Source organism: Cherax quadricarinatus, chromosome 16 (genome assembly GCF_038502225.1).
Source record: "Cherax quadricarinatus isolate ZL_2023a chromosome 16, ASM3850222v1, whole genome shotgun sequence".
Taxonomy (NCBI): domain Eukaryota; kingdom Metazoa; phylum Arthropoda; class Malacostraca; order Decapoda; family Parastacidae; genus Cherax; species Cherax quadricarinatus.
The window spans coordinates 34,486,754-34,513,462 of record NC_091307.1 but is presented as its reverse complement, the minus strand read 5'-3'; the positions used below and the strand labels follow the sequence as shown (position 1 = coordinate 34,513,462).

The following is a 26,709-nucleotide window of genomic DNA, read 5'->3' as shown; positions in this document are numbered from 1 at the left end:
GGAGAATACCGGCGAATAAAAAAAAAAAAAATAATCAGATACATTTCACCCAGACCATGGAACTCTCGCTACTGTATGAGGCAGCAGCGTGACTCACGCGGATTTCAGGTGATTACAGGGCTTAACCCCCCCCCCCCCACGCTCCGCGAGTACCTCATTTAACATTGAATGCATTCCTTGTTTATGGGGGCAATAGAGTAGGGAGGTTTGCCATATACATCTACCAGGGGATCCCTTCTGTCTCAAAACACTGCCCAATGTGAGAATGGAGGTACGTATATATTATGTAATTCAATAAGTAGTTAGAATGGGATGGCAGGTTCTAATAAGGATTCTACAATGACTGGACATGGATTACTAACCTAAACAGTCTATTCTACACACTACTAAATTTCCAGGTGTAGTTATCAGGTTTACTCCAGGGGGAAAGCATTATTATTATAATCGAGGGGAAGTGCTAAACCCGTAGGATTATACAGCACCTGTGGGGTGGGGTACGTGTAAGATATTCAGGCTTAATTCAGGGAACTGGAGCACAGAGCCAATTACCTAGATCAAGAGCCCCTCACCAGCATCAAGGAACCTTCCTTGAGGGGAGGAGGAGAGCAGCGCCAGGTCCTTGGACCAAGAGCTCTTCACCTTTATCATGGCACCCTCTCGGCCCATTTTTTTTTTATGTGTGGATAATATTGCCTTCGTAGAGGAGCGCTAAATTCGTAGGGGGTTATACATCATCAGGGAAAAAAGCAATCAGATTCGGTCCAAGAAAAAGGGAAGGTATCTCCAGACCTTCGTATCAGGAGCCCTTCACCAGCATCAAAGGATCCTTCGTGAAGGGAATAAAAGTCATAAAACACCTGGGGAATTAGAGGTAAAAAGGTCTGATGAGAAGGGGAAAGTAGAACCTATTGTTTGGCTTAAGGGATTGTCATACATTGTCATACATGCGTCTTATACACGTCTCACAGACTTCTCCCTCTCCCCTCCCGTCCTTCCCTCCCCTCTCACTGCTATTACCCGTCACTGAGATCAATAGACCGTCACCATAGTCTTGGACCTCCGTCCAAGACTATGGATAAATATTAAAAAGTTCTTATACCATGGCTGGACCAGTTCACAAATAACTCGCACTAAGGAAAGGAAACTTTTGACGACGTCTTGAATAAGTCTTGGATCACTGTCAAGTCACAGCTGACTTGACTTCGTAAGTTTTAAAAGAGAGAAGCTTATGACGACGTTTCGGTCTGACTTGGACCATTTACAAAGTCAGTGTGACTTTGTAAATGGTCCAAGTCGGGCCGAAACGTCGTCGTAAGCTTCTCTTTTTTATGTGCGGGTTATTTGTGTATCGTTCCAGTCACGGTATTGTGCCTTTTTTTATTCATAAGTTGTGACTAAACTATGGTTCAGGACGGACAGAAACGTTGTCACAAGGTTCCTCTTTCAGCTGTGTGTTATTTAATATATTGGTAAAACAAAGACAATTGTTTGAGAATATTTATTATTAACAACGGAGTACTAGATTGAAAAATGTAATTAAAAAAATGTATTCCACAATTTCTTAGACCAGATGACATTATCAAAGACGTCTGATATTAAAGCTTATATAAACCAGTTAACAAGGCAGAAAAAAGGTGCATATGTATGTATGTATGTATGTATGAGAATGTGTGTTCATGTATCTGTATTTTTGTTTGCCTTGTACGCTTGTATGCACATGTCTACTCATATTAAAAACAGTACCTAAAATGCAAGCTTGCTACTAGCTCTAGTGTCAAGCTATAAATTAAACATTCTGGTTACGACAATAAGATCAACAGAGACGGCGGTGATTCCCACATTACCTTTCAGCAACTTTTTCAACATAGGAAACAACACGTTTAATGGAATAATGGCAATGTGGATAAAACTTTTCTGAAGATAAACATGGAGGAAGGGGAGAGGCGTAATAAATCCAAGACAGACGAAAAGAATTAAGGTTGTCTGAGCAAAAATTTACTTTGATGAGGTTTCGCTCTATTTAAAGCTTTAAATAAAGCTGTACATAAAGGAGCTTTGCATAAATCGAAACTGCCACAATAAGAGCTTCTCTGCTTCATAATGTAGAGCGTATTAACACGTTGCTTAGTCTACCTAGAAAACACGGAGACACAGAGGACCTGATTGCCTGGCTAGTTACATCCAAAAATATTTATTAAAAAGCTCACTCTCTCTTCCACCCCCACTTGCGCTTACCACGAGAGAACATCACAGGTCATGAACAGTGTTACAGCAAACGTCAAGAAACCCCCCCCCTCAAAAAAAAAAAAAACTGTACAAGTTTACAATAAGATCTTAACAAGATATGAAAATATGTTGATAAAATTGATAATGTGAAGCTATATTCTAATTATGTGAGAACAATCTTTTGAATGAAACACCAACATTGTTATTCTTATTGGCGAGTTTTAAAAGTTTACTCTAACAGAGAATTCCAGTTTCATGGGAAGGAACTGTTAATGCCGGCAGGCCTTCTCCAGAAGAATATAAAAATCACTGGTTCAATTTGCTTGGAAAAGACATGGAATAAACTGCATCGGCTTGGGAAAAACTATAGTGATATCGATAATATGTAGAAAAAACTGAAGCACAGTTCAAGACACTTTTTTGAGGAAACATTCCGCTATGAGAGGCTTCCTAAGTCTTAATACAGGGATGCTAGACCAAGTATACATTTATATTCTGCAAGACGTCAGGTAAGCGCAGTTTAGAAGAGGGATAAAATGTTACAATACAGGAAAATATTTAAAAATCAACTAGACGAACATATGAATGAAGCCTTTAAGTCGTTATCAGTGCTCGGCATGACAGTTACTGGCTGGGCTCATGTAATGGCGGTCTAGGGTAGGTAGTAATCGGCTTGTCAAAACTTTGGAAATGCTTTATCTACCGGATGTTTGTGGGATAGTGCTTGTTACTGCTATCATGGTCACCTGTAATACTTCAGCCGGGGTTTTCTCGTGAAATTAATTTAAGTCTCTCCATATTTCCTGATTTGGCCCAGCTTTGTGTGCAGGACAGGTATTGTTCTGATCGTCACGGTTGCACTTGTCACATCATCCACAATGTATGACAAACGTCTACACTGGTGATTGTTTTGTCCGTTTGCTCCTTGTTAAATTTCTAACAATGGCCGAAGAACTTGGGATTGTTTCTCACTAACTGCTTCTCATTGTCAGAGCCACGTTAGACGCTATGGTACTCTTAGGCAAAATAAAATGCTTGCCTAGTTATGAAGTGTTTGTTGTGTCGACGTAGTTTTCTTTGACAATGCGCGTTGTACGTTTCCTGCAGTCATCGATTAAGAGGGAATTGCAGTAATTTACAATCTTGTGAATTATGTTAGCATTCCTCTTCGAGGTGCTGTTGGCTGCATGTCTTATATACCCTGGGGAATAATTCTATCACGGTGCCCCCTTCTAGTTTATGATCGAAATGAAAAATTTTCGAATTCCTAAATTTAATTTTTGAATGAGAGAAAAAAGCATTAAGATAAAATTTAAATATATAAAAACTTTTTAACAATTTGCAGAGTATTTCTATGGAGCAAACAAACGTACAACCCAATCATAAGTTTAAGTCTCCCCTTCATACTTTGTGGAGCGTATGACAGGAGTATTTGAACAAAATAAGATCTTTTAAAGGGAAATTACGTGGAAAAAAAATGAATTCATGATGGCCAGAACATTGCCTGTGCCCACAACAGAGTTAATAAAGTTTAATATAGGATGACCAAACCCGCTGTGACAATAGTAACACTATCCCTTAATAATCTGGTGGTAATAATATTAACAGAATCTTCGCATCCCAATTAATACCCAACCAGGATACTACCATCATATGTCAACAGGTAAAACATCACTCCTGGACACTGCAGATGACCTGCCGGCCTCATTTATGTATCAAGTTCTGTCCAACCTGTTGTCAATGATTCCCTTATATTTTGCCAGCAGTATTTTACCCCACCTTCAACCTATGCTCACTTGCTCCCTTGCCCTATATATACTTTTTCTAACGTCTCTTAGGGGTGAAAACGCCGATGGGAAACTTTTTCTAATTAAATGACAGTGCACCAAAGAGTATCAACACAAGCTGCATTGTTCATCGGGTTTCAGTTACATTCATAGTGTAGAGTTAAACCCTCAGGTTTCAAACAGCGCCTGGGGAAGGGCGTAACTCCAGGGGTAACTCCAGTTCCTTGGATTAAAAACCTTTCACCGGCATTGTATAGTTAAGACTTACGGAGACACAGGGATCTGGTGTCTTGTGACGAGGTGACTATCCCAAAGTCAATACCAGGTTATGCTTCCAGTATATATTTATTAATTCATTGGAAAGAGGGGAAAGCACTAAACCTGTCGTGGTTATACATCACCTGGGGACAAATTGGAAGCCGTTTCTATCGTAGGGAAGGGAGGTCAGAATCAGCTGAGCACGTATTCAGCAGCGGAAAAATCTCGCGACTATTTATAGACAACAAATTTGTACCAACAGCCTTCCGGATGTTTTAACATGTTGAAATGGCGCAGAATAATGAGGGGCAAAAATGAGTTGATGTTCTTAGTGTCTTAGGCACACGCCAAGAACAGTTAAGTGAGAGAATGCCATAGTGCTAGCAAGTAGCTGTATAAATAGAGGTGAAAAATATACCTAAGAAAATGAGTTCTATGTAAATATAGTTAGCTATAGTACCGTGATTGTTCAAAAGACATCAAGTGTTGCACATGATCAGATGTAACAATCCTCGTTTGCTCTCCTTATATTTTGTAACTTTCAGGAATCCTGTTTTGTCTAAAATCCACCTTCTAGTTTCAAGATTTTTTTTTTGTCCGTCTCCAGTACACCAGTCATTTCAGTGTTAACACACCTGGATTTAATTTTACTATTATGTTTTAAGGGTTCAAGTCCACTTGACTGTTAGATGCTGTACAAGATTCTGCCTAGAAGTACATTAATCGTTTTTTCTTTAAATTGTTAGTGTTTTTAAAATGCGCCGAGACTAGAGCGAAAAGGTAATCTTAGATGTCTGATGTAAGAGGAACCTGGGAAGCCGGACTCAAGATGAACCCGGGAAATTGGTCGAAAGCAAACCTGGATTGTGGGACAAAAGAGGGACCTGGAAAGTCATAGAAACTTATAAGAAGAGTCAAAAGAGGAACTGTGTTGGAACATGGAATAACTATTGCCAGATTTAATACTGATGATAGTCCTATTCTCTAAGGTTAGGAGTTGAACAGAACTTCAGTGGGATGTCTCTTAGCAATGTAAGGCATGCGAGGCATTGTTACCACGATTTATTCATGAAGAAGCGTTTAATTATGTATGGAGTCAGAGCCTGTGGTTAATAGGTAACCACTTTTGATCCAAGGAGACAGATTAGATTCTGTACTAGTGTTCTCCTTCCTTCCTCCCACCCATTTCGAGGGAGAGAAACTCCATACCTTCTTATTTTTCAGCAACTGGTTAAAACGCACTAAATAGCAACTTTTTTTTTGTTCTTAAGGCTCACGCAGACTCGCCTCAAGTGATTGAGCTTCGAATCTATGATCGCGTCATGCGAGATGAACTTTTGTCTTCAGGAGACAGTTGGTACGTACCAACGTACTCTGTACTCTGCTAATCAAACTTATCAAGTATACTTGATAACTTCGATTAGCAGAGTCTGGCGTCATATGACATACTTAAAAGGTTTCTTCTATTCTGAAGATCTCGTATGCTCAGGAGGTACATAATCACTGCAAATAATTTTAGGATTGCTAATTGTTCAAAATAGTTTTAAATTATTTAATTTATTCCAGTACAAATTACCTGATGTTAACGTAAATGTTAATGCCCAGTGTATTGTTCAACAGATGGAAGGCACTTAATCTGGAAATCCTTGTCCTTCCACTTTACAGTAGCACTCAGTTGGATTTCAAACCTTGGAAACGAAACCTACATTTACATGTACAACTAAGATATATTGTGAACTTCACAAACAGACGAGGAATTATTAAGGTGCAGCCACACGCCTAGCAGCAGTGAGCAGGGAGACACCTCCAGTACTGACCATTTGTAAAGGGTCATGCTTTTTAAGTGATGTAAAGGCAGCTGAAACATCGGAAGCCGATGCTTCAGATGACCATCAGTCAAAAGAGACTTCAGACGACAAAAAACAAAATACAAACGGGCTTATAAAACTGAACTGCTTTAATAATCTTACAGTGTCTGACATATAATCCAACTAAAGGAAAATGTAATGTCCTCTTGGTCAGAAGAGCATCTCAGAGCAAACTTGCTTTCTTGTGCCTGGCAAATTATTTGATGGCGGGTCCGTGTTAAACTGAAGGTAATTAGTTGCTTAAAGCTACTATTTTTTTTATAATGATTTTACTCTCGCCTATCGCCATTTTGTATTTTCTCTTAAATCTTGAAGTTTACTGAATCTCTTGTCACCTCAATGCATTTTTAAACCTTGAATTATCTCCATGTTTGCTTTACGTTTCTGAGTCCATTTTATCTTACGAAATCTTGCACCACCATTATATATTTGACCTTCGTATCTCCCATTTCTCTTCTCATTTAATGTACTCTTTCATTTAACATAAAACAAATATTTTTAGCTTCACAGAACGTATTATTTAATCCTCTATCGTCTTAGAGGTAACAGCTTTTCTCAGTTTTAGTTCACTAACGCTCGTGCCTGCTCATTTAGTAAACTAAATTACTCAGCTCTTATGATGACCACTTTCTTCGTCTTGTTCTCTTTTCTATCATTAAAACACTTTTCTTTCATCCTCTCTTAACAGAGAACAGCGCATTTCTTGGTAAAAAAAAAATAATGAAGCCACCGCCTCAACTTCCATTACAGAAACCTAGAGTATAATCATCCCTAAATCATAGAAAACGAAGCTTCAACCAACTCCAGACAAACGCGTCCTCTCCTCTGAATAAGAACAGCCTCTCATCCATTTCCACCGCCTCGCACTCCTAGTCGTTGAGTAACCACACCTCACAGTACATCTGCCTCCCCTTCCAAATCAATAGAGTCTTGCTCAAACGAATCTCCCGTCATCCGCGCCACCTGTTGGAGAGAAACTGCCAGTTGTCACCCTTGCCTGAATTTGTCTACATAGTTCTTATTTCTAGTTAAATACAATAAGTTTCCTGCTTCTATAGTTTCGCTCATAAAACGAGCACTATATGAAAAAAAGGGAGATTTCCAACTTTACTTTAGGTAATTTACCAGTTATCTTATCTGAGCCCATTTTAAAGCACAGCCCAATTTAAAGTATACTACCATCTGTCAGGATGTGACCCAGAGCAGTTGACTGACTGACACACATGAACCTAGTTAATCCTAAAGCAACAAGGACAGCAGGTGTATGTTGACACCCATGTGTCAAGGTTTCTTGGACTCGAACCTTTTTTTTTTTTTTTTTTTTTGAAAGATATGAGCCCTTGATCATTATTTTATGGAATAGGAGATACTTAAAACTAAAACATAACAGCAAGTGCAATACAATCATTGACTCATGCAAATTCCACAAATTTTCTTTAGAAATTACGTAAATATAGTGGTCTAAAAGCATGCAAACAAGGAAAGCAAGCAACATATAATCAGACTACATGCAGTTAGCAGGTATACAGCATAAGCAGTAATCTACTCCCGATGGTTTTAGTAGAGGGATGAAGGGAATCAGTTACCCCAAACGTAGTAAGCTAAAATTGTTCAAGCATATCCACATTTGACTCGTGGAGAGCAGCAAGACTGACCACAACGTACAAAGGATGACATTATGTTTAGTACAGCGGTATGCAGACTACTTACTGCCATTACACTAGGTTGCAAGAGTTTCTGGCAGGCACGAAACCCTAACTCGATACTTTTCAGTAGGCGCCATTTCTTTTTCTACCTTCTGGGTAACCTGGTTAACACAAACCACAAATTCATAATTAACCAAAATTTATTCTTAGTTAATCCGCACAATATTCATAGAAAACCCAAACCATATTTTTTTCGTTAACCCAGACTATTTTATGTATGAAACCATGCTGACTCACGAAATGGTAAAATAGGGTGAGGCTTGAACTCATGGTAGGAGAGTCCTGAAACTCCCTGACCAGTAGGCTAACTAGCCTGGGAGTTTTAGGACTACCCTGCCATTGGTTCGAGTTCTTCCCGTACTACGATTTATGAACCACGTAGTCCTAGTTAACCAAAGCCAGGGAACCTGTGGGTGCCCGCCTGTCCTGTTAGGCGAATTTAACATTCCGTGCTTCTTCGAACAAGTGTGTGGCGCCCAATTTTTCTATACGTGAAGAATTTCTAGCTCAGCTATAGCCAATTCATTGAATTATCTACTTTCTAATAATTTGCGTTGGAATGTCTGAAACATTTTAACACCCCCCCCCCCCCCACTACATGAGAATAAATAACAAAAGCGTTATGTAAGAAAGACTACGAACCAAGATCATTACGTTATATCACAGAGCCTGAACTGAAAATTATGAGAGCTAACCGTCTCCATCTTGAAGTATTGCCTGAACCTCACTGAGCTAACTACGAATGGCTAACACCTGGCTTTGTTATGACCCCAGCGAGTGTTTATTTTTACTTATCTCACCGTCCGTGTCCCAACATCGATGCGCGAACAATACATTAAAAGAAAGCGTTCACCATCAGCTCTTTATTGATTATCTTGAAAAGTGTGCCAACTTCTCACTTCAGTGAGTATCTTCCGTACCAATCCTTCTGGACGTGAATCTGATAACCGATTGCCTGGAAACTTCACGATTTTTTATCATGCTCGGAGTCAAGTAACAAATTAAAAAAAAAAAAAAAAAAATTCGTTTCACTTAACTTATTCTCATTATATTATTTACATAGTATTTCACACCCTTCAAATCTCAAATGCTCACAGGTAAGTAATGAAAAAAAAAGATGGCCACGTTACAAAGAAGTTAAGCATCGCATTATAACACTAAGTGCACACAGGTGCACCTGAATGCAACACACGAATGATTCGTGTATACATGTTGAGCATTCTTGAATTCTGATTCGAATACGAATGATGCATGTAGTCTCTCTCTACTTTGTGTCTATATGATGAATAATGGTTCCGAGAATCATCGCTGTAATGACCCACTATCAGGGTCTTATTTTCTAAATTTGAGAAATACCTGATTTATATGAGATTTGAAGTTTGCCGTGTCTGGTTGATGGCGCACATTACGAACATTGCTACAGTGCTATTATTTACATTCTTATTGACAATGGGAAAAAGCATACCGACAGGGGCCAGGAGCTAAGCCTCGACCCCTGCAACCACAATTAGTTGAGTACAAGACAATATCCAGTTTATAGCAATTCTGAATAAAAACTCTGAACTAACAGGTTAGAAGTGTTCAAAGCAATATGCGATAAACTGCACACAGTCGTACTGACATAGTGCCGTCTCATGAAATTGAAAAAGTGGGGAGAGCACCCTGATACGGTTTCTCATTTTATTTTGAAAGAGTTCGTTAGAAATTAAGATATATTTTGCTCAGTTATTCCTAATTTTCATTATTGTGCGCTTTTACACCACATTTGCACTAATTGGAATTTTATCTAAGTGTAAATATTACGCTTACACTTATTATTTTCCAGTATTTATTTTAATTACGAATTGTGAAAACTCTTTAAAAATATTTCTTTTCTACCATTGCCAATTTACTTCAGCTTGCTAATATATTACTCATACTACATACAACAGTCACTAAGTAAAATTATTCAAAGCATTTTTCACATTCTGCAACCCATAACCAAAATTCCTTCCTGGTCAAGTGGCACAAGTGTCAGCTAACGTAGACGAGAGATTAAATATACTCACAGTTTAAGCCGAACAAGATGCTGGGTTCGTAGCCAGGCAAGCATCCTATGGAAAAGTGACACCTCTCCCATAGAAGAGGTCTCTACCTCTAGGCACAAACAACTTAAACCACACCACAATATTAAAGTGCAGTGGGTGGAGAGTCACAGGGCGCCCTAAATCTAATCCAACGATTCAGTAGTTCTGAGTGGCAGGAACGTCTTGCTGTAAGCTTGTTTATAACCCTCACTATAGTGTTCCCAGATCTTGTGTAACTTCCTGACAGTGTACTGCTATCATGACCTGTGTTATTACTCACAGTGTACTGTTACCAGGTACTGTATTACTCCTCACAGTATACTGTTACCAGGTACAGCATGACTCCTCACCTTGCAATGTTACCAGGTACCGTACTACTCACAGTGTAATGTTACCAGGTACCGTATTACTCACAGTGTACTGTTACCAGGTCATGTTTACAACCCACATAGCAGTGTGCTGTTCGAACTCCCCCTTAAAAACCTGGTGTCTATGTACTGTTCCCAGGATCAATTATAAAACCTCCTTAGAGTACTGTTATAGGTCCTGTTTATACCCTCATTCAAGGGTGTATACACTGGGGCTGAGGTATCATTGTGTTGTGTAAATATTACATTCAGCGTTGTTTAGTTAGGCTAGAAAATTAAAGAATCAACTATCTCAAATCACGCTTATAATGCTCCCATCTCTGTTTCATTTAATTGTGGTTTAAGAAAGGAAAATGCTCAGTTCCCTGTCGGTTTCCTCCTGTTTTCATGACTGAGTGCATGATCACTTTATACTGTTTGCATCATTTGCCAGGACTTAGGTGTGACTCACGAAAGCGTAACACGACTAGAAACTAGGAAATGGGCGGGGACTGAACCCATGGCAAGCGAGTCCTAAAACTCCAGGCCAGTGTTTGAAAGTATATACGGGGGAGTTAAGGTCGATGAACGGAGGTTTCAAGAGCATTTTCACATAGGATCACGATCTCGTGCAAGACTAAGACGCGAACAATTAAAATTTAAAAGCATCACGAAAACCTTTCAATGTACACACTAGCACGATAAACAGCAGAAGCAGAACATTCGAGCAGCACACGTAAAACTTACAAAAGCAGAATTAATGAAAATACGAGACTGCGGTACATACCTGCGGGTCAGTCTCCAATGAGATGTGCGGCGTGCGACCAATAAAGTTCTCTCTTCCTCGCCCGAAGAAACTGCGCTTCCCTGTGGGCAGAGAGAATGCTCAGGTGGCATGTCATACTATACAGATATATACACCTACTATTTTACACGTTTAGCAATCCAATGGAATAGTGTTCTAATCATAAAGCTTCTGTCAGTTTAGCCATACATATCGAAATATGTGATGTAAATGATTTAGTAAACCGACAAGCTGAAAAGTGAGACTTCTGCAGCACTTGGGAATCTTTGAGAAAAAGTTTCGGCAGCCTGAAACATTTCTTCGGTCCATCAACAATGATGGACTAACCAGAACGATTCCAGGCTGAGGAACTGATTACCCTAATCTCCTGAGGGGGCCACATGTTGGCGAAACATTTCCAAAAGAAAAATTCCCAAATGTGGCAAAATTGTCTAATTCTTCATTTTTATGGGTGAGAACTGAAAACACACTTTAAACACCAGACAAATTCTACTAAAGTGTTAATTAAGAACAACAGCGCAATACAAAATAGAGAAGTTCAAGAACCACCAACAGAGTAGCTGAATAAACAATTGTAAGAATTATCACCCCAGTAGGTTGGTTGTTCCAGTGTGGTGGGTTAAGAACAAGCCCTCACACGGTAGCAAGATAGTTGCTCCAGTGTGGTGGGTTAAGAACAAGCCCTCACACGGTAGTAAGATGGTTGCTCCAGTGTGCTGGGTTAAGAACAAGCCCTCACACGGTAGCAAGATAGTTGCTCCAGTGTGGTGGGTTATGGACACAAGCCCTCACACGGTAGTAACATAGTTGTTCCAGTGTGGTGGGTTAGGAACAAGCCCTCACACGGTAGTAAGATGGTTGTTCCAGTGTGGTGAGTTATGAACACAAGCCCTCACACGGTAGTAACAGTGTGGTGGGTTATGAACACAAGCCCTCACACGGTAGTAAGATGGTTGCTCCAGTGTGGTTGGGTAAGAACAAGCTTCCACGATCTTGCCGACTGGTTGCTCTGGTTTCTCAGAAAAAACTGAAAATTTGGATTTTTATATTCACGGCGGAAAACCGAACCAGTAACCATCACACAATGCCTGGGGAAATGGGAAGCAACCAGGTTCAGTCCGAGGAAGGAGAAGGTGCTTCAATTCCTTGATCAAGAGCTATTTACCAGCATCAAGGAATTCACCTTAAAGGGATGACAACCAAGCTTTATGATTCTTAACAGGAAAGCGTCTTGTAGCGGTGATGAGACTCAAGCTGATCTCATTAGTTCACATGTCGAAAGAATTAATTCATCCTCCCACCATGCATATTTGAATGTTTCCTGCGCTGGCATGGACACCACGCTGCCAGACGTTCTCGTCTGTTTAATATGCCTATTTGTGGTAAAATAAAAGCTTTTACAAATGTATGCGTAACCTACAGTAACTTAAATTTACTAATTTTAATAAGGGAGGAGATCTAAGTCCATTGGGTTTATCTAATGCCTGTGGAATCGGAAGCATTTATGTTTAATCCAAGGAAGATCAAGAGCTCATCAACAAAGCAGCTACCATAAATACCTTATCCTAAAATGTAAAAACATTTATCAAAATGCTGGGAATGTTCAGGTGCTGACGCTTCGAATCTCTGAATAAACCAGTACAAAATGTTAGGCAGTGCATTACATGCTAAAGGGGAGAATCTACATCACTACCTTTAGCGAGGGTAACAAGCTGGAAATTCGCATAAGATAATTAAAAAATACAGGTAATTTGGCTGTACTGTCTTCATTGACAAGAGAAGATGTGTAGGAATGAATATGGCTTTACTGCCTTCAGTGACAAGTCACGAACAGAAAGTGACTGGAAATTTTTTACACAATTTCCTAAATGTAGAACATATAAATGAATAACATAATAATTGAGTATTAAAGTATGCTGATTTGACCCTTTCGAGAAATTTCGATTGGGGGGTGTAGAACAGCAGTTGAGTGATGCCAGAAGCAGGACGCTTTATTGAATTTAATGTGTGAACACTGGCCTGAATTGTGCAATGTAATCAGGCGTTCTCGAAGGTCAGTTGGTGTACATTGGCCTCAATCAGTAATTAAGAAATTGCTGACACATTCCTGCTGAAGAATTGAGTGTGTGGCAATAAGGACAGAAAAATAGAGGACACCATTTGTAATTTGTGAACACTGGCTGTTACGGAAAATTTAGCTAATAATTTGGTGTCTCCTTGGCCAAATTGCGGGTTTTTAACCTGAATTTGTAATAGGAACCCATGCAAATATCCCCTGCTGAAGAATTGGGAATGGAAATTTGCAGGGCGTCAAGAATAACGTGTGAATTGCGGAAGATAAGGGATATGACTATCACTCACAGAGAAGTGCACCATTAGTCCTTGCATTTAGATCTCTAGCTGACCAGTGTAGGGGCTAGGTGTCAGGCAGGTGTTGTGGTGTAATCTATCTACAGTAATTAAATGGACAGCGGTAATATGAATTTCTTTTGTGTACCCAGCAAGCCTAATCATATACAGTCCACATTATTTTATTATTTACCATCATTGGTATTGTTTAATATTATTATTTTTTTTATTATCACACTGGCCGATTCCCACCAAGGCAGGGTGGCCCGAAAAAGAAAAACTTTCACCATCATTCACTCCATCACTGTCTTGCCAGAAGGGTGCTTTACACTACAGTTTTTAAACTGCAACATTAACACCTCTCCTTCAGAGTGCAGGCACTGTACTTCCCATCTCCAGGACTCAAGTCCGGCCTGCCGGTTTCCCTGAACCCCTTCATAAATGTTACTTTGCTCACACTCCAACAGCACGTCAAGTATTAAAAACCATTTGTCTCCATTCACTCCTATCAAACACGCTCACGCATGCCTGCTGGAAGTCCAAGCCCCTCGCACACAAAACCTCCTTTACCCCTTCCCTCCAACCTTTCCTAGGCCGACCCCTACCCCGCCTTCCTTCCACTACAGACTGATACACTCTTGAAGTCACTCTGTTTCGCTCCATTCTCTCTACATGTCCGAACCACCTTAACAACCCTTCCTCAGCCCTCTGGACAACAGTTTTGGTAATCCCGCACCTCCTCCTAACTTCCAAACTACGAATTCTCTGCATTATATTCACACCACACATTGCCCTCAGACATGACATCTCCACTGCCTCCAGCCTTCTTCTCGCTGCAACATTCATCACCCATGCTTCACACCCATATAAGAGCGTTGGTAAAACTATACTCTCATACATTCCCCTCTTTGCCTCCAAGGACAAAGTTCTTTGTCTCCACAGACTCCTAAGCACACCACTCACTCTTTTCCCCTCATCAATTCTATGATTCACCTCATCTTTCATAGACCCATCCGCTGACACGTCCACTCCCAAATATCTGAATACATTCACCTCCTCCATACTCTCTCCCTCCAATCTGATATTCAATCTTTCATCACCTAATCTTTTTGTTATTCTCATAACCTTACTCTTTCCTGTATTCACCTTTAACTTTCTTCCCTTACACACCCTACCAAATTCATCCACCGATCTCTGCAACTTCTCTTCAGAATCTCCCAAGAGCACAGTGTCATCAGCAAAGAGCAACTGTGACAACTCCCACTTTGTGTGTGATTCTTTATCTTTTAACTCCACGCCTCTTGTTTAATATTGTAATTATTAATTTAATGTCAAGTCTAGCTTTCTGTGAGAATGACTTAAATCTCACCCAAATTACTTGTCTGTAATAATTCAGGTAATACCCTGTAAACCTCATGAAGGTAATTTACTCACATAATTCAAAGTGCATATGAATCAACATGGCTTCACTGCCTTCAGTGGCAATGGTCACAAAGAGTGGGTGTGTCAACCTGGAGGGTCTCTGGGGGTTAACGACCCCGTGGCCCAATCCATGACCTCAGTCACTACTCTCTCTATTTCATATTTGGTTCGTTTGGATTAAGTTGAATTAAATAAACCATTAAAATGCAATTAACCCCCCCCCAAAAAAAATTTAATTGCATTTTAAAAGTGCTTAAACTACTGTACAAATACAGGTTAACTTCAACATTTTACAATGTTTATACAGAAATGGGGAATACTATAGTGCATGTTGAAAGCATTAGATAACATTATTGATACTATTATTTTTTTTTTTTTTGGGGGGGGGGGCATTATTAAAGACATTCAATTCAAGAACTCAAAAAATAATTTATGTTATAGTAGTCTAGTAAGGTATAGGTACAATATTTTACATTAGATGACATTCAGTTCATGAACTCGTATTCTCAAGCATCGACGATATCAGGTAATAGTTTTATAATCTAAAAACAATAAACTTGAAAAATAACTAATTCAGAGAAAATTAGGAGTCGTCGAATTTGAGAATCAAGAGTGTTTACGTGTTTACAAATGATATTACTTAATGATAACGGTGAAATAAGCAGACTATCTCTTTAAAGTCTGAAAGTATCCGAAAAGATTTTCAGCATAATAGTTATTAGGATTACATGGAGGCATGGGTGTTTTTTTTTTTTTTTTTTTTTTGACAGTACCTTGAAACAGCTGACGGATTAGGAAGGCTCTGCAGTTATCAGGTAGGGAGTTTCAGATTTTGGGACCTTTAATATACAGAATTTTTACAGAGGTTAAACAAGACACAAGGAACAGAACTTTGTGTCTGTTGTATTTCAGTTATGAGTCAACTATCAAAAAAGTGTTTCAAGTCAGGATTGATAAGAGTTTATTGTCCTGTATATGTAGTAAGCATAACAGTGTGAATATTATGTATATTTAGTAGGTTCAGGTTTATTTTAGTAGGTTCAAGTTTTTGAAAAGATGTATTTTCTGGCAGTAGAAAGTAATAATTAGTGCTGCTACTGTCGTGACCAATTCACTCTTCACATATAATCACCAAGTAAATAGAACATTTCCAAGTATTTCTGACATTCTATAATCTGACTAATTCGTTGTCATCAGCAGTGTCAGCAATTTTAGTGGAAAAATATTTCCATTACCAAACCAACCAATATTTCCAAGTATGCAGAGATGCTGTGCTAGATTCAAGCAAGCCTCCTCTAAAGAGCGCGACACTCCTCTAAGAGAAGTTAGGTTTTATTTTAAGTTGATTGGCTTACGTTTGGTTACAACGGAAAAAATAACTGTAAATACAACTTAAAAGACAATAAAATAGTCTGCCGCGCATACAGAAAACTAACAGTCACGACGTGCAGCTAGTGCCAACTCATTTTTAGTGTTATAAAGTCTCCTGACTCCAGTATATCTATGTGCACGTTACAGTGTTCCTGCTGTTCCAGTGCTTTCCTTGGTTACAAGTACTTCCGGTAATTTGGGAGACACAAGTGATGATTAAACCAAATGCAAAATATGTGGTCAGGCATATGGTCACTGTCTTGAACATTATGTGCCTAACTGTCCACTAATTGAGGAATATAGATATATACAATAATAACCAATGTGACATGCCAAGATATCTTAATGAAAATAAGATACCAGATATACTAAGCAAATTTCCTAAATTTGCTTGTAACAGATAAGTGAAGTGTAGATATAAATCCAAATATACACCTGTTAAACCTTTTGGGGCCTGGTTCCTAGGTCTTTTGTGTATCCATATGCTCTTGCATTACCATCCACAGGATGGATAAGGGGTACACAAGCTAGCCACTTCAGTGGCAAAATCTAAAATTTAAATCTGCTTCCCTGCATCGAGGAAGTAAAGCCATGTAGCCAGCCCAAACCAGCTCTGCCGAGGATTATTATTATAATCAAGGGGGAAGCGCTAAACCCGGAGGATTATACAGCGCCTGGGGGGGGGGGATGTGGAAGGCATTCAGGCTTAATTCGGGGAACTGGAGCACAGATCCAGCTCTGCCGAGGAAACCAGTGTGAAATCTGCTTCCAGTGTGCGCGCGCCGCATTGCATTGTATCACCAGTAAAACATTGGTAAAAGTAAAATTTTACCTAGTGGCTTAGTGGGGGTTGATAAGCCAGACTGGTTTAGAGAGTAGTGTTAGGGAGTGGAGTAGTGTTGTTACCACCATCACCCACATCTCTCTCCATGCCAGTACATGTCTACCATCACTCACAGACTAGGTGAAGAAAGAGGCTATTTTGAGTGCTGTCGATGAGGCCGGAGGTTCTGAGAGTCATCAATGAAGTGCATATTTTTCCCAAATCAATCTCCTCTTTCTGTGAAGACGCTGTTATGTAGTTGGTGTGCGAAGGTCACCAGCAACATCTCAGAGTAACTCCAGCTTCCTTGCACCTCTGCACTACGATTATTTTGGACCTTCAGCAACGTGTTTCGCTTTATAAACTGTTAATTTGCATTTTCTGCAAGGTTAAGACATTTCCCCGTCAGTGTACCTGAACTATTATGGTTATACAATTAAGTTACTTGTCCCAGTGTCGTTGCTGCGTTTCCTTATACATTTTCCGGTTCAGACTGAAGTCCTGACAGTTTTTTTTTTATTTTTCTCTGAGTAAAATGTAATTTTTCATTAGTTCGTGGTATCATTTTTAGTGTTTGCAATGTTAGTTAATTTTGACTGCTGCAATTTTTATGTAGAAACATTTTCATAGTATATTTAAAAATTTCATTGCTCTTCTTAGCAAGACTCCTTTACCAGTATTATTTCAGATTTCACTGTTCTTCTGTGCTGTGTATCTTTTATTTTTGAACATTAAATTATTTTCAGGTACAGGTATACAGGTGCATTTACATAAGCTGCCATGTATGGCGGCATGTGTGGATTGCCTGGGATACCCCTGGCGAGTCATGCATGGCGGCATGTGCGTGGAATGCCTGGGGTAGCCCTGATGAGTCAGACTATTGCCATCTCATCTAGTGGGTTTAGCGTCTAGTTAAGACTAATAATTTGCAATTATATTTCTACCTATTTATTGTGTAAATTGTTTTTGGTTATTTGGATAACTGAATGTTAAATTTTTCACAGACCTAGTGAATGAATGCAAACTGGCATTGACTTCGGTAACTCTCCAGATGAGTCTGGCCTAGTGAGTGATCTTAGGAGTGCCTCTATGCGACCCACTTACCACTTTCACCCATATAGTCTGTGTCTAGTGAGGTGAATGTCCCTTCCTCGACCCGCCTATTCACCGGTACACTTAACTCATCACATTACCGTTGTATGGAATAAAGGTGGGTTTTGCTGATCCAGGCTAAACAGCTTTAATCTTCCCATGTGAAACAACGTGAAACTAGTGACAGCTATGAGTAAGTGGATGGTGTTGACGACTTAGACGATGGTGAAGGCGGATTTGAAACATTTATTAGTAAACAGGCCCAGAAACAGGAGGGGTTTTCAAAGGACACTTGCAGCAAGCAATAAAGAACGCGAATACACTCCCAAAGTTGTCAAGCTAGGTTTCCCTAACAACACTGATAAAGAAGCCAAGTTTAAGTGGTTTTATGAAGGTAGTGCAGACAACCCAGAGAAGATTAAGCTTCTTTACGATAAGGACAATTACGCCTTTGTTAATAATGATCAAGCATTCCTTAATAAACTTCTCACTCACGAATATGCCAACGTCAAACTTAAAGCTGCCCCACCAAGGGCACCTGAAGTGCTTGTCATCTACAAGGTCAGCAAGCACTTGCATCCTAAATTTCTGGCGTCGGATCAAGTTTCAAGCCCTCGTCGACTTCCCATCGATCTGATATTAGCCGAGGGGACTGGCCAGGGGACTCTGTCACCCTATATTCACCCCGTGCAGTACTTAACAGATGCTACAACATTGCATTTACAGACCTCACCGTCGATGCTCTAAATGTCAACGATGGGGTCACATTGCCAGGAAATGCCCAGTTCAGTCACAGTGGTGTGCAGTGTGTGCCAAGGCTCATCCTTCTCAACATTATTATAATATGATAAAAAATAATAAAACAGACTGTTGCTAAACAATGTATCAATTGTAAGACCTCAGGAGTCACAGCAGCTCATGCTGACTGCAGCTTGAGTGTTGCCCACATCACAGCCCGCTGCAGGGCTAACACCTCACCCTACCCCCCCCCCATCAGTGGGCCCTAGGCCTACCAGATACTTCGAGTGTAGAGGAAATTGTTAACAAAAGTACACTTCCCTATATGACAATAGCATATGACAAGCGTTACTTATTTTTAAACAGCACAAATTCCAGCAGCCTCTCCCTGGATTCGCCTTTGGGTTGCTGTAGAAGTGTCTAAATAGGCTGTAGAATAGCGATTTAAAATTTACAATTTGCCCCAAAGGAGCGTATATCCAGCATTTCAGCTGGAGATTTGTGACGTGTTCACTCTCTGATATCTGAATTCAACCTAGATTGTCGCCCTACCCGACGCCTACCATTTCAACGCCCCCACAAAAGAATTGCTGAGTTCAGTTTTATATACATTCATAGCTACACATTACAATAGTATTTAATACAATTACAAAAAAATGAAGCAGTATCTAATACAAGAGGGTAGGTTTCTTCTTTAGCTGTAGACTAGAAGTCACTATGTCCCTGACGTGTAGACCAAGTGGGGCGCAGGTTTTCATGTAATTTTCCTGCTATGGAGAAGGAGTAATAACTCTAGATTTAACTCTTATGTGTAATGGTTCAGGAATTCTAGCAAGGAGAGAGCCATGCATGGAGATGACTGGTACACATGTGGTTTTAATACTTATTACAATAATTCTAAACTTCGAACACTGAATCGTACTGCTCGCAGACTAGGTCTAGCTTATGGAATTATTATAATAATGGGGAGGAGCTAAACCCGTAGGATTGTACGGCGCTTGTGAGGGATTGGGGGAATGGAAGGTATTCAGGCTTAATTCAGGGAAATGGAGCACAGATCCATTTCCCTAGATCATGAGCCCCTCACCAGCATCAAGGAACCTCCCTTGGGGGCTAGCCTATGGAAAACATCGTACTCCCTGAAATGCTGAAACTCTCAAACGCCCCTTGCTGATGCCAGGGAGCGTATGACAAAGCTTCTACAGACTGATAAATTTGTCAATGGTCTCAATGCTCACACCCCATTTAGCCGGGCATGGAGGGCCATAAATAGAATTAAACCAGAACTAGTCAGACAGTGCTCACTTATCCCTTACGTAAGGAGAATGAGTCAGTGCTTGGGCTGCTACATCTATGACAATCTTCCCAGTAATACACAGGCGAAATTAATGGACAAACATGACTTGTTTTATGCTCAGCAAAGGAAGATGACTAACATTCCTTTCGCTAACTTTGAATTTGATGCAGCACTAAGGGGAACTCTACGATGGTATTACTTACAACATACTGAAATTGCTATGCAACTGGGGAGCTCCCTAAATCTTGGACCAACAGTCTCATTATTCCCATTCCAAAGCCCAGTCAACAAAACTCATTTCGCCCAATATATCTTACTAGCTTCTTGTGTAAAACGTTCGAGAGGACGATTCTTAGTCGTCGCATGCACAGAATCAAATAATTTTTATCTCCCTGGTTGTATGGTTTCATGCATGGAAGGAGCATCATTGCATAACCACCTTTCTCACCCTGCAAACCGACAGCTCACACACCATGACCTTAAATCTGCTTTTGATGTAGCCAACCGACATGCAATCATTAGTGAACTTGCCAGAATGGATGTTGGAGGATGGCTTCTCTGATTGATTAAAGGCTACCTGTCCCACAAAAAGTCTTGTGTGCTGTTCCAGAGGCATAAAAGCGTTACTGAAGACTTTGAATTAAGAACCCCACAGGGAGGTGTGCTCAGTCCCACCCTATTCAATATTCTAATTAATGTTTTACTTAATGCTATGCCTAGCCAGCCCCATCATTATATGATTAGCTTCGCTGATGATACAATGATTCACACCACCAGATTCTCCAACACCCAAAACATCATTAACATGTACTAGCCTCGTGTCAGGACCTGGTGTAGATAATCTCTACCGATAAAACAAAGATACTTAACAGGCGTCCTCCTCGACAGAGGCGCAGTTCGCCAGATCCAGTTGCATGCTGGGTGTCTTCTAGAATATGTAACCAGATACAAGCATCTAGGCTTTGAGGTCCCACTACTTGTACCTGTTGTAATTAGACTGTCGCCAATACCAAGGCTGAGAGCACTTAGTTGTGGCTGGCTTTCAATTGTGAAAACGATGCATCTTCCTTATATTAGATCACTGGTTGATTATGCTGCGCCACTACTTGCTCTTGTGTTTGACTGGAAGCTTGGAGGGCTGGAAAAGCTGCAGAACGAAGCAATGAGGATTATCCTAGGATGCCCACGTACTGCCAAAATTTTAAATGTGTGGAAAGAACTTGATATTCCAAACATTAGAGATAGTGTTACTGAGAGAAATATTTTCACTGGGGTCAATATGCTTAGGTAAGACCATTCAAACCCTGCACAGAAGCCCTCAGCACTGGTGAACACACCTCCAGATGGATCAAGAAAATTGGAACTGATCTCCGAGTGAACATGATCTATGTCAAGTAAGCCAACCGCAGCATTTCCCCACTCCATGGGATATTACCCCATTCCAAACTACTATCCCTACATTTCCCCTCAAAATACTTCTGAAATCACAACCAAAGCTTTGCCTTGAAGCCAACCAGGACGCCTTTAAGCTGAATTGAAAACTTAGTCACACAGCACACTCTTACACAAATTATTTATGATGATGGTTCTGTTCATCAATCCACACGTAGAGCTCGTAGTGCTGCTATTGTCATACAGTGATGGCTCTGTTCCGTAGTGTTTTAAAAATATTGTATAAAAAATGCTCCGGGATTGTTCTGAAACATAAGAACATAAGAAAGAAGGAACACTGCAACAGGCCTACTGACCCAAGCGGAGCAGGTCCATGTTTCCCCCCCCCCCGGATTAGACCAATGACCCAAACCCCGGATTATCCCAATGACCCATCCAGCCTGGTCATCTCCACTCAAGGAAGGCGCACTGCATCAGACCCAGCAGCACAAGCTAGTCAGGTCAACTCTCACCCACCCACACCCACTCATGTATTTATCTAACCTGTTTTTAAAATTACACAACGTTTTAGCCTCAATAACTGTACTCGGGAGTTTGTTCCACTCATCCACAACTCTATTACCAAACCAGTGCTTTCCTATATCCTTCCTGAATCTGAATTTTTCCAACTTGAAACCATTGCTGCGAGTCCTGTCATGGCTGGAAATTTTCAGCACTCCATTTACATCCCCTTTATTTATTCCTGTTTTCCATTTATACACCTCGATCATAGCCCCCCTAATTCAACGCCTTTCGAGAGAGTGCAGATTCAAGGCCCTCAGTCTATCCTCATAGGGAAGATTTCTGATACATGGGATCATCTTTGTCATCCTCCTTTGTACGTTTTCCAGAGCATTTATATCCATTCTGTAATACGGTGACCAGAACTGAGCAGCAACCGGACTCTTGTTATTCCTGGTCAGTCAGGGTGGCCAGGAGAAGAGGTATGTGTCAGTTTATGGAGCACAGCACCTGCAGCAAGATGCCCTAATATGTCACGGTTTGTTTTGTACGGATAATTTTTTTTTTTTTTTTTTTTTGCAAGCTTATGTCATTGGTTAGTTTGATTTAAGTGATCTTATGTTTACCTGTAAGGCCCTAGTGTGCAGAGGCCTGTTTAAGTTTTGGGAAAGTACTTTTACAGCCTGCAGGTTGAGAATCCTGCAGAAGGGGAAGGGGCGTCATGGAGCCTCTCTGTTTATAAATATTTGTGTGTTTTACTCACTAGTAGAAGTGTGCTAATGAGCTAATGTGAGTTCTGGGTAAAGGTGAACTGGAGTGTGGTGATGTTGGATGTAGTCGAGTAGATTGTAGGTTGTATATACTTTTAATATATATTTATATTTTTGTATAAGTGAATTTTTGTGTCCTTCCTCATAATACATTAACCATTTAAATTTATGCTTCATAATTTATATGTAGGTACATGCTGGCACTAGATTGGTTCCTTTTTCTATTTTAAATAATGTACATACCCTTAGACATACCAGGTTTTACCCCCTAGGAGACAGGACTTTCATTTACGTTACGCAGTCAAAAGCTAACACTCAAAGAAATTGGAGCACGCATCAATAACTGGGCCTCTACGCTTCAAACAGAATTATTTGCCATACTCTTTGTACTCAAATGCGTCCATGTATCTAAGGTTGACACTAATTGTGACTATAATACATATCTTTATTTACTACAAGTACATGTACATGTTATACAAGCCTAGCTTGTTATGCAGAGCATTTCGGGCAAATTAGGTCAGTTTTGTCTCAGGATGCGACCCACACCCGTCGACTAACACCCAGGTACCCATTTTGAACTGATGGGTGAACAGGGACAGCAAGTGTCTTACGGAAACACGTCCTTAATGTTTTCCAGCCGTACCGGAGGAGTTTCGAACCCCGGACCTCAATGTGTGAGCTGAGTGCGCTAGCAAACGAGCTACGGGACACGCATCATCTATGAATGCTCTCAACTCATTAAGTATAAATTATGGCATGCTTGTGTCAGAAGCCAGACACAGATATGGTAGGACTGTGGACCGTGGAGTCAGAGTGCACATGCTGTGGATTCCATCTCACATTGATCTTCAGATGCATGATAGAACTGATAAATTGGCTAAGTTGTATGCTTTCAAAGAGGGAGTAGATTACAATCTTGGGTTGTCAGTTTGAGAACAATAATACGAAAAGAACTTCAACTGAATTTTATTGACTTAAGATTGAGGGAGACTGACACGAGTCAATCCACGCATCATTCATTATCATGCAGGAGCCACATGTCTATGGTGCATCCAACAAAATAAGCAGAGTTTTATGTCGCTACCGCCCGGCTCCGGCTGGGTTACAAGAATCTTCGGCAGGTTAATTAAATCACCACAGGCAGATGTAGACCATACGAAATATAAACTTTGCCAGATGGACTATTGTCACACCCTGCGTCATTTCGTGCTGGAATGCGATAAAATTAATGAATTCAGAGACAACTCACTCAGAAACGTCAAAGTATTTTATCCACAGTGGTATTTTATAAACCCCTGTAGAAAAATACCCTGAATTTTCTCACCATAAATAAAGTATTACCACGTGTGAGTTTGTGTGTGTGTACTCACCTATTTGTGGTTGCAGGGGTCGATTCATAGCTCCTGGCCCCGCCTCTTCGCTGATTGCTACTAGGTCCTCTCTCTCCCTGCCCCATGAGCTTTATCATACCTCGCCTTAAAACTATGTATGGTTCCCGCCTCCACTACGTCACTTCCTAGGCTATTCCACGGCCTGACTACTCTATGACTGAAGAAATACTTCCTAACATCCCTTTGATTCATCTGAGTCTTCAACTTCCAATTGTAACCTCTTGTGTCTGTGTCCCTTCTCTGGAACATCCCGTCTTTGTCCACCTTGTCTATTCCGTGCAGTATTTTATATGTCGTTATCATTGTCTCCCCTGACCCTCCTGTCTTCCATTGTCATCAGGCCGATTTCTCTCAACCTTTCTTCGTAGGACAATCCCCGTAGCTCTGGGACTAGTCTTGTTGCAAACCTTTGCACTTTCTCTAATTTCTTGACGTGCTTGACTAGATGTGGATTCCAAACTGGTGCTGCATACTCCAGTATGGGCCTGACGTAGATGGTATACAGAGTCTTGAACGAATCCTTACTGAGGTATCGGAACGCTATCCGTAGGTTTGCCAGGCGCCCGTATGCTGCAGCAGTTATCTGATTGATGTGCGCCTCAGGAGATATGCTCGGTGTTATACTCACCCCCAGATCTTTTTCCTTGAGTGAGGTTTGCAGTCTTTGGCCATCTAAACTATATTGTGTCTGCAGTCTTCTTTGCCCTTCCCCAATCTTCATGACTTTGCATTTGGCAGGGTTAAACTCAAGGAGCCAGTTGCTGGACTAGGCTTGTAGCCTGTCCAGGTCTCTTTGTAGTCCTGCCTGATCCTCATCCGATTTGATTCTTCTCATTAACTTCACATCATCTGCAAACAAGGACACTTCTGAGTCTATCCCTTCCGTTATGTCGTTCATATATACCAAGAACAGCACAGGTCCTAGGACTGACCCCTGTGGAACCCCGCTTGTCACAGGCGCCCACTCTGACACCTCGTCACGTACCATGACTCGTTGTTGCCTCTCTGTCAGGTAGTCTCTGATCCATTGCAGTGTCTTTCCTGTTATGTGTGCCTGATCCTCTAGCTTTTGCAGTAACCTCTTGTGAGGAACTGTGTCGAAGGCCTTCTTGCAGTCCAAAAAAATGCAGTCGATCCACACCTCTCTCTGTCACCTTGTCATAAAACTCCAGTAGGTTTGTGACACAGGATTTTCCTTCCCTGAAACCGTGCTGGTTGTCAATTATACACTGGTTTCTTTCCAGGTGCTCCACCACTCTTCTCCTGATGATCTTCTCCATGACCTTGCATACTATACACGTTAGTGAAACAGGTCTGTAATTTAGTGCCTCATGTCTGTCTCCCTTTTTAAAAATTGGGACTACATTTGCCATCTTCCATACATCGGGGAGTTGCCCAGTTTCAAATGATGTGTTGAAGATCTTTGTTAATGGCACACACACTATCTCTGCTCCCTCTTCAAGGACCCACAGAGAGATGCTGTCTGGTCCCACCGCATTTGAGGTGTCAAGTTCGCATAGCAGCTTCTTCACCTCCTCCTTGGTTATATGTACCTCATACAGCACTTGCTGGTGTACCCCCTTGTTCTGATTTCCTGGAGTCCTACTGGTTTCCATTGTAAATACTTCTTTAAATCTCTTGTTGAGCTCATGACATACCTCTCGGTCGTTTCTTGTGAATTCCCCATCACCCTTCCTCAGTCTGATTACCTGGTCCTTGGTTGTTGTTTTCCTCTTGATGTGGCTGTACAACAGCTTCGGGTCAGTCTTGACTTTCGATGCTATGTCATTTTCATATTGTCGCTGAGCCTCCCTTCTTATCTGTGCATATTCGTTTCTGGCTCTTCGGCTAATCTTTTTATTTTCCTGAGTTCTCTGTCTTCTGTACCTTTTCCATTCTCTAGTACACCTAGGTTTTGCCTCCCTACACCTTTGGGTGAACCATGGACTCGTTCTGTTCTTCCCATTATTTCTGTTTCCTTTGGGAACAAACCTCTCCTCTGCCTCCTTGCATTTTGTTGCCACATAGTCCATCATTTCTTGTACTGGTTTTCCTGTCAGTTCCCTCTCCCACTGAATGTCTTGAAGGAAGTTGCTCATGCCTGAGTAGTTCCCCCTTTTGTAGTTTGGTTTTTCTCATCCTATTCCTGCTACTCTCTCCACTTGGAGCTCAACTATGTAGTCGAAGTGTGTGTGTGTGTGTGTGTGTGTGTGTGTGTGTGTGTGTGTGTGTGTGTGTGTGTGTGTGTGTGTGTGTGTGTGTGTGTGTGTGTGTGTGTGTGTGTGTGTGTGTGTGTGTGTGCGCGCGCGCGCGCGCACTAGTTACCAACTGGTAAAGGCACTAGGCGTGTACACAAGAGGCACAATGTCCTAACTCATCCCTTCGTGTTTGTCTATTTCATTTACTTCCCTCTCTCTCTGTACCCATCATCCCTCCCTCCCACTGTAAGCTAACTGTACCCATTGTGTTTGTGGGTGTACTCACCTACTTGTACTCACGT

The 26,709-nt window shown here is 40.8% G+C and overlaps 1 protein-coding gene across 2 annotated transcripts in view; it reads right to left on the bottom strand.

The window, feature by feature from the left end:
• Positions 1-1,484: 1,484 nt before the first annotated feature.
• LOC128688871 (uncharacterized protein DDB_G0284459) overlaps positions 1,485-26,709 on the bottom strand; it is a 156,556-nt gene continuing 131,331 nt past the window's right edge. Inside the window, exons 6-8 of one of the 2 annotated variants that reach the window (XM_053776889.2) lie at positions 11,046-11,125; positions 7,850-7,946; positions 1,485-7,102 (exon numbers count right to left, since the gene is read on the bottom strand). In XM_053776889.2, the coding sequence (XP_053632864.2) occupies positions 7,860-7,946; positions 11,046-11,125 (167 nt within the window). In that variant the 3' untranslated portion in view covers positions 1,485-7,102; positions 7,850-7,859. The remainder of the gene's footprint in view (positions 7,103-7,849; positions 7,947-11,045; positions 11,126-26,709) is intronic. The other variant, XM_053776890.2, reaches the window with a different exon arrangement.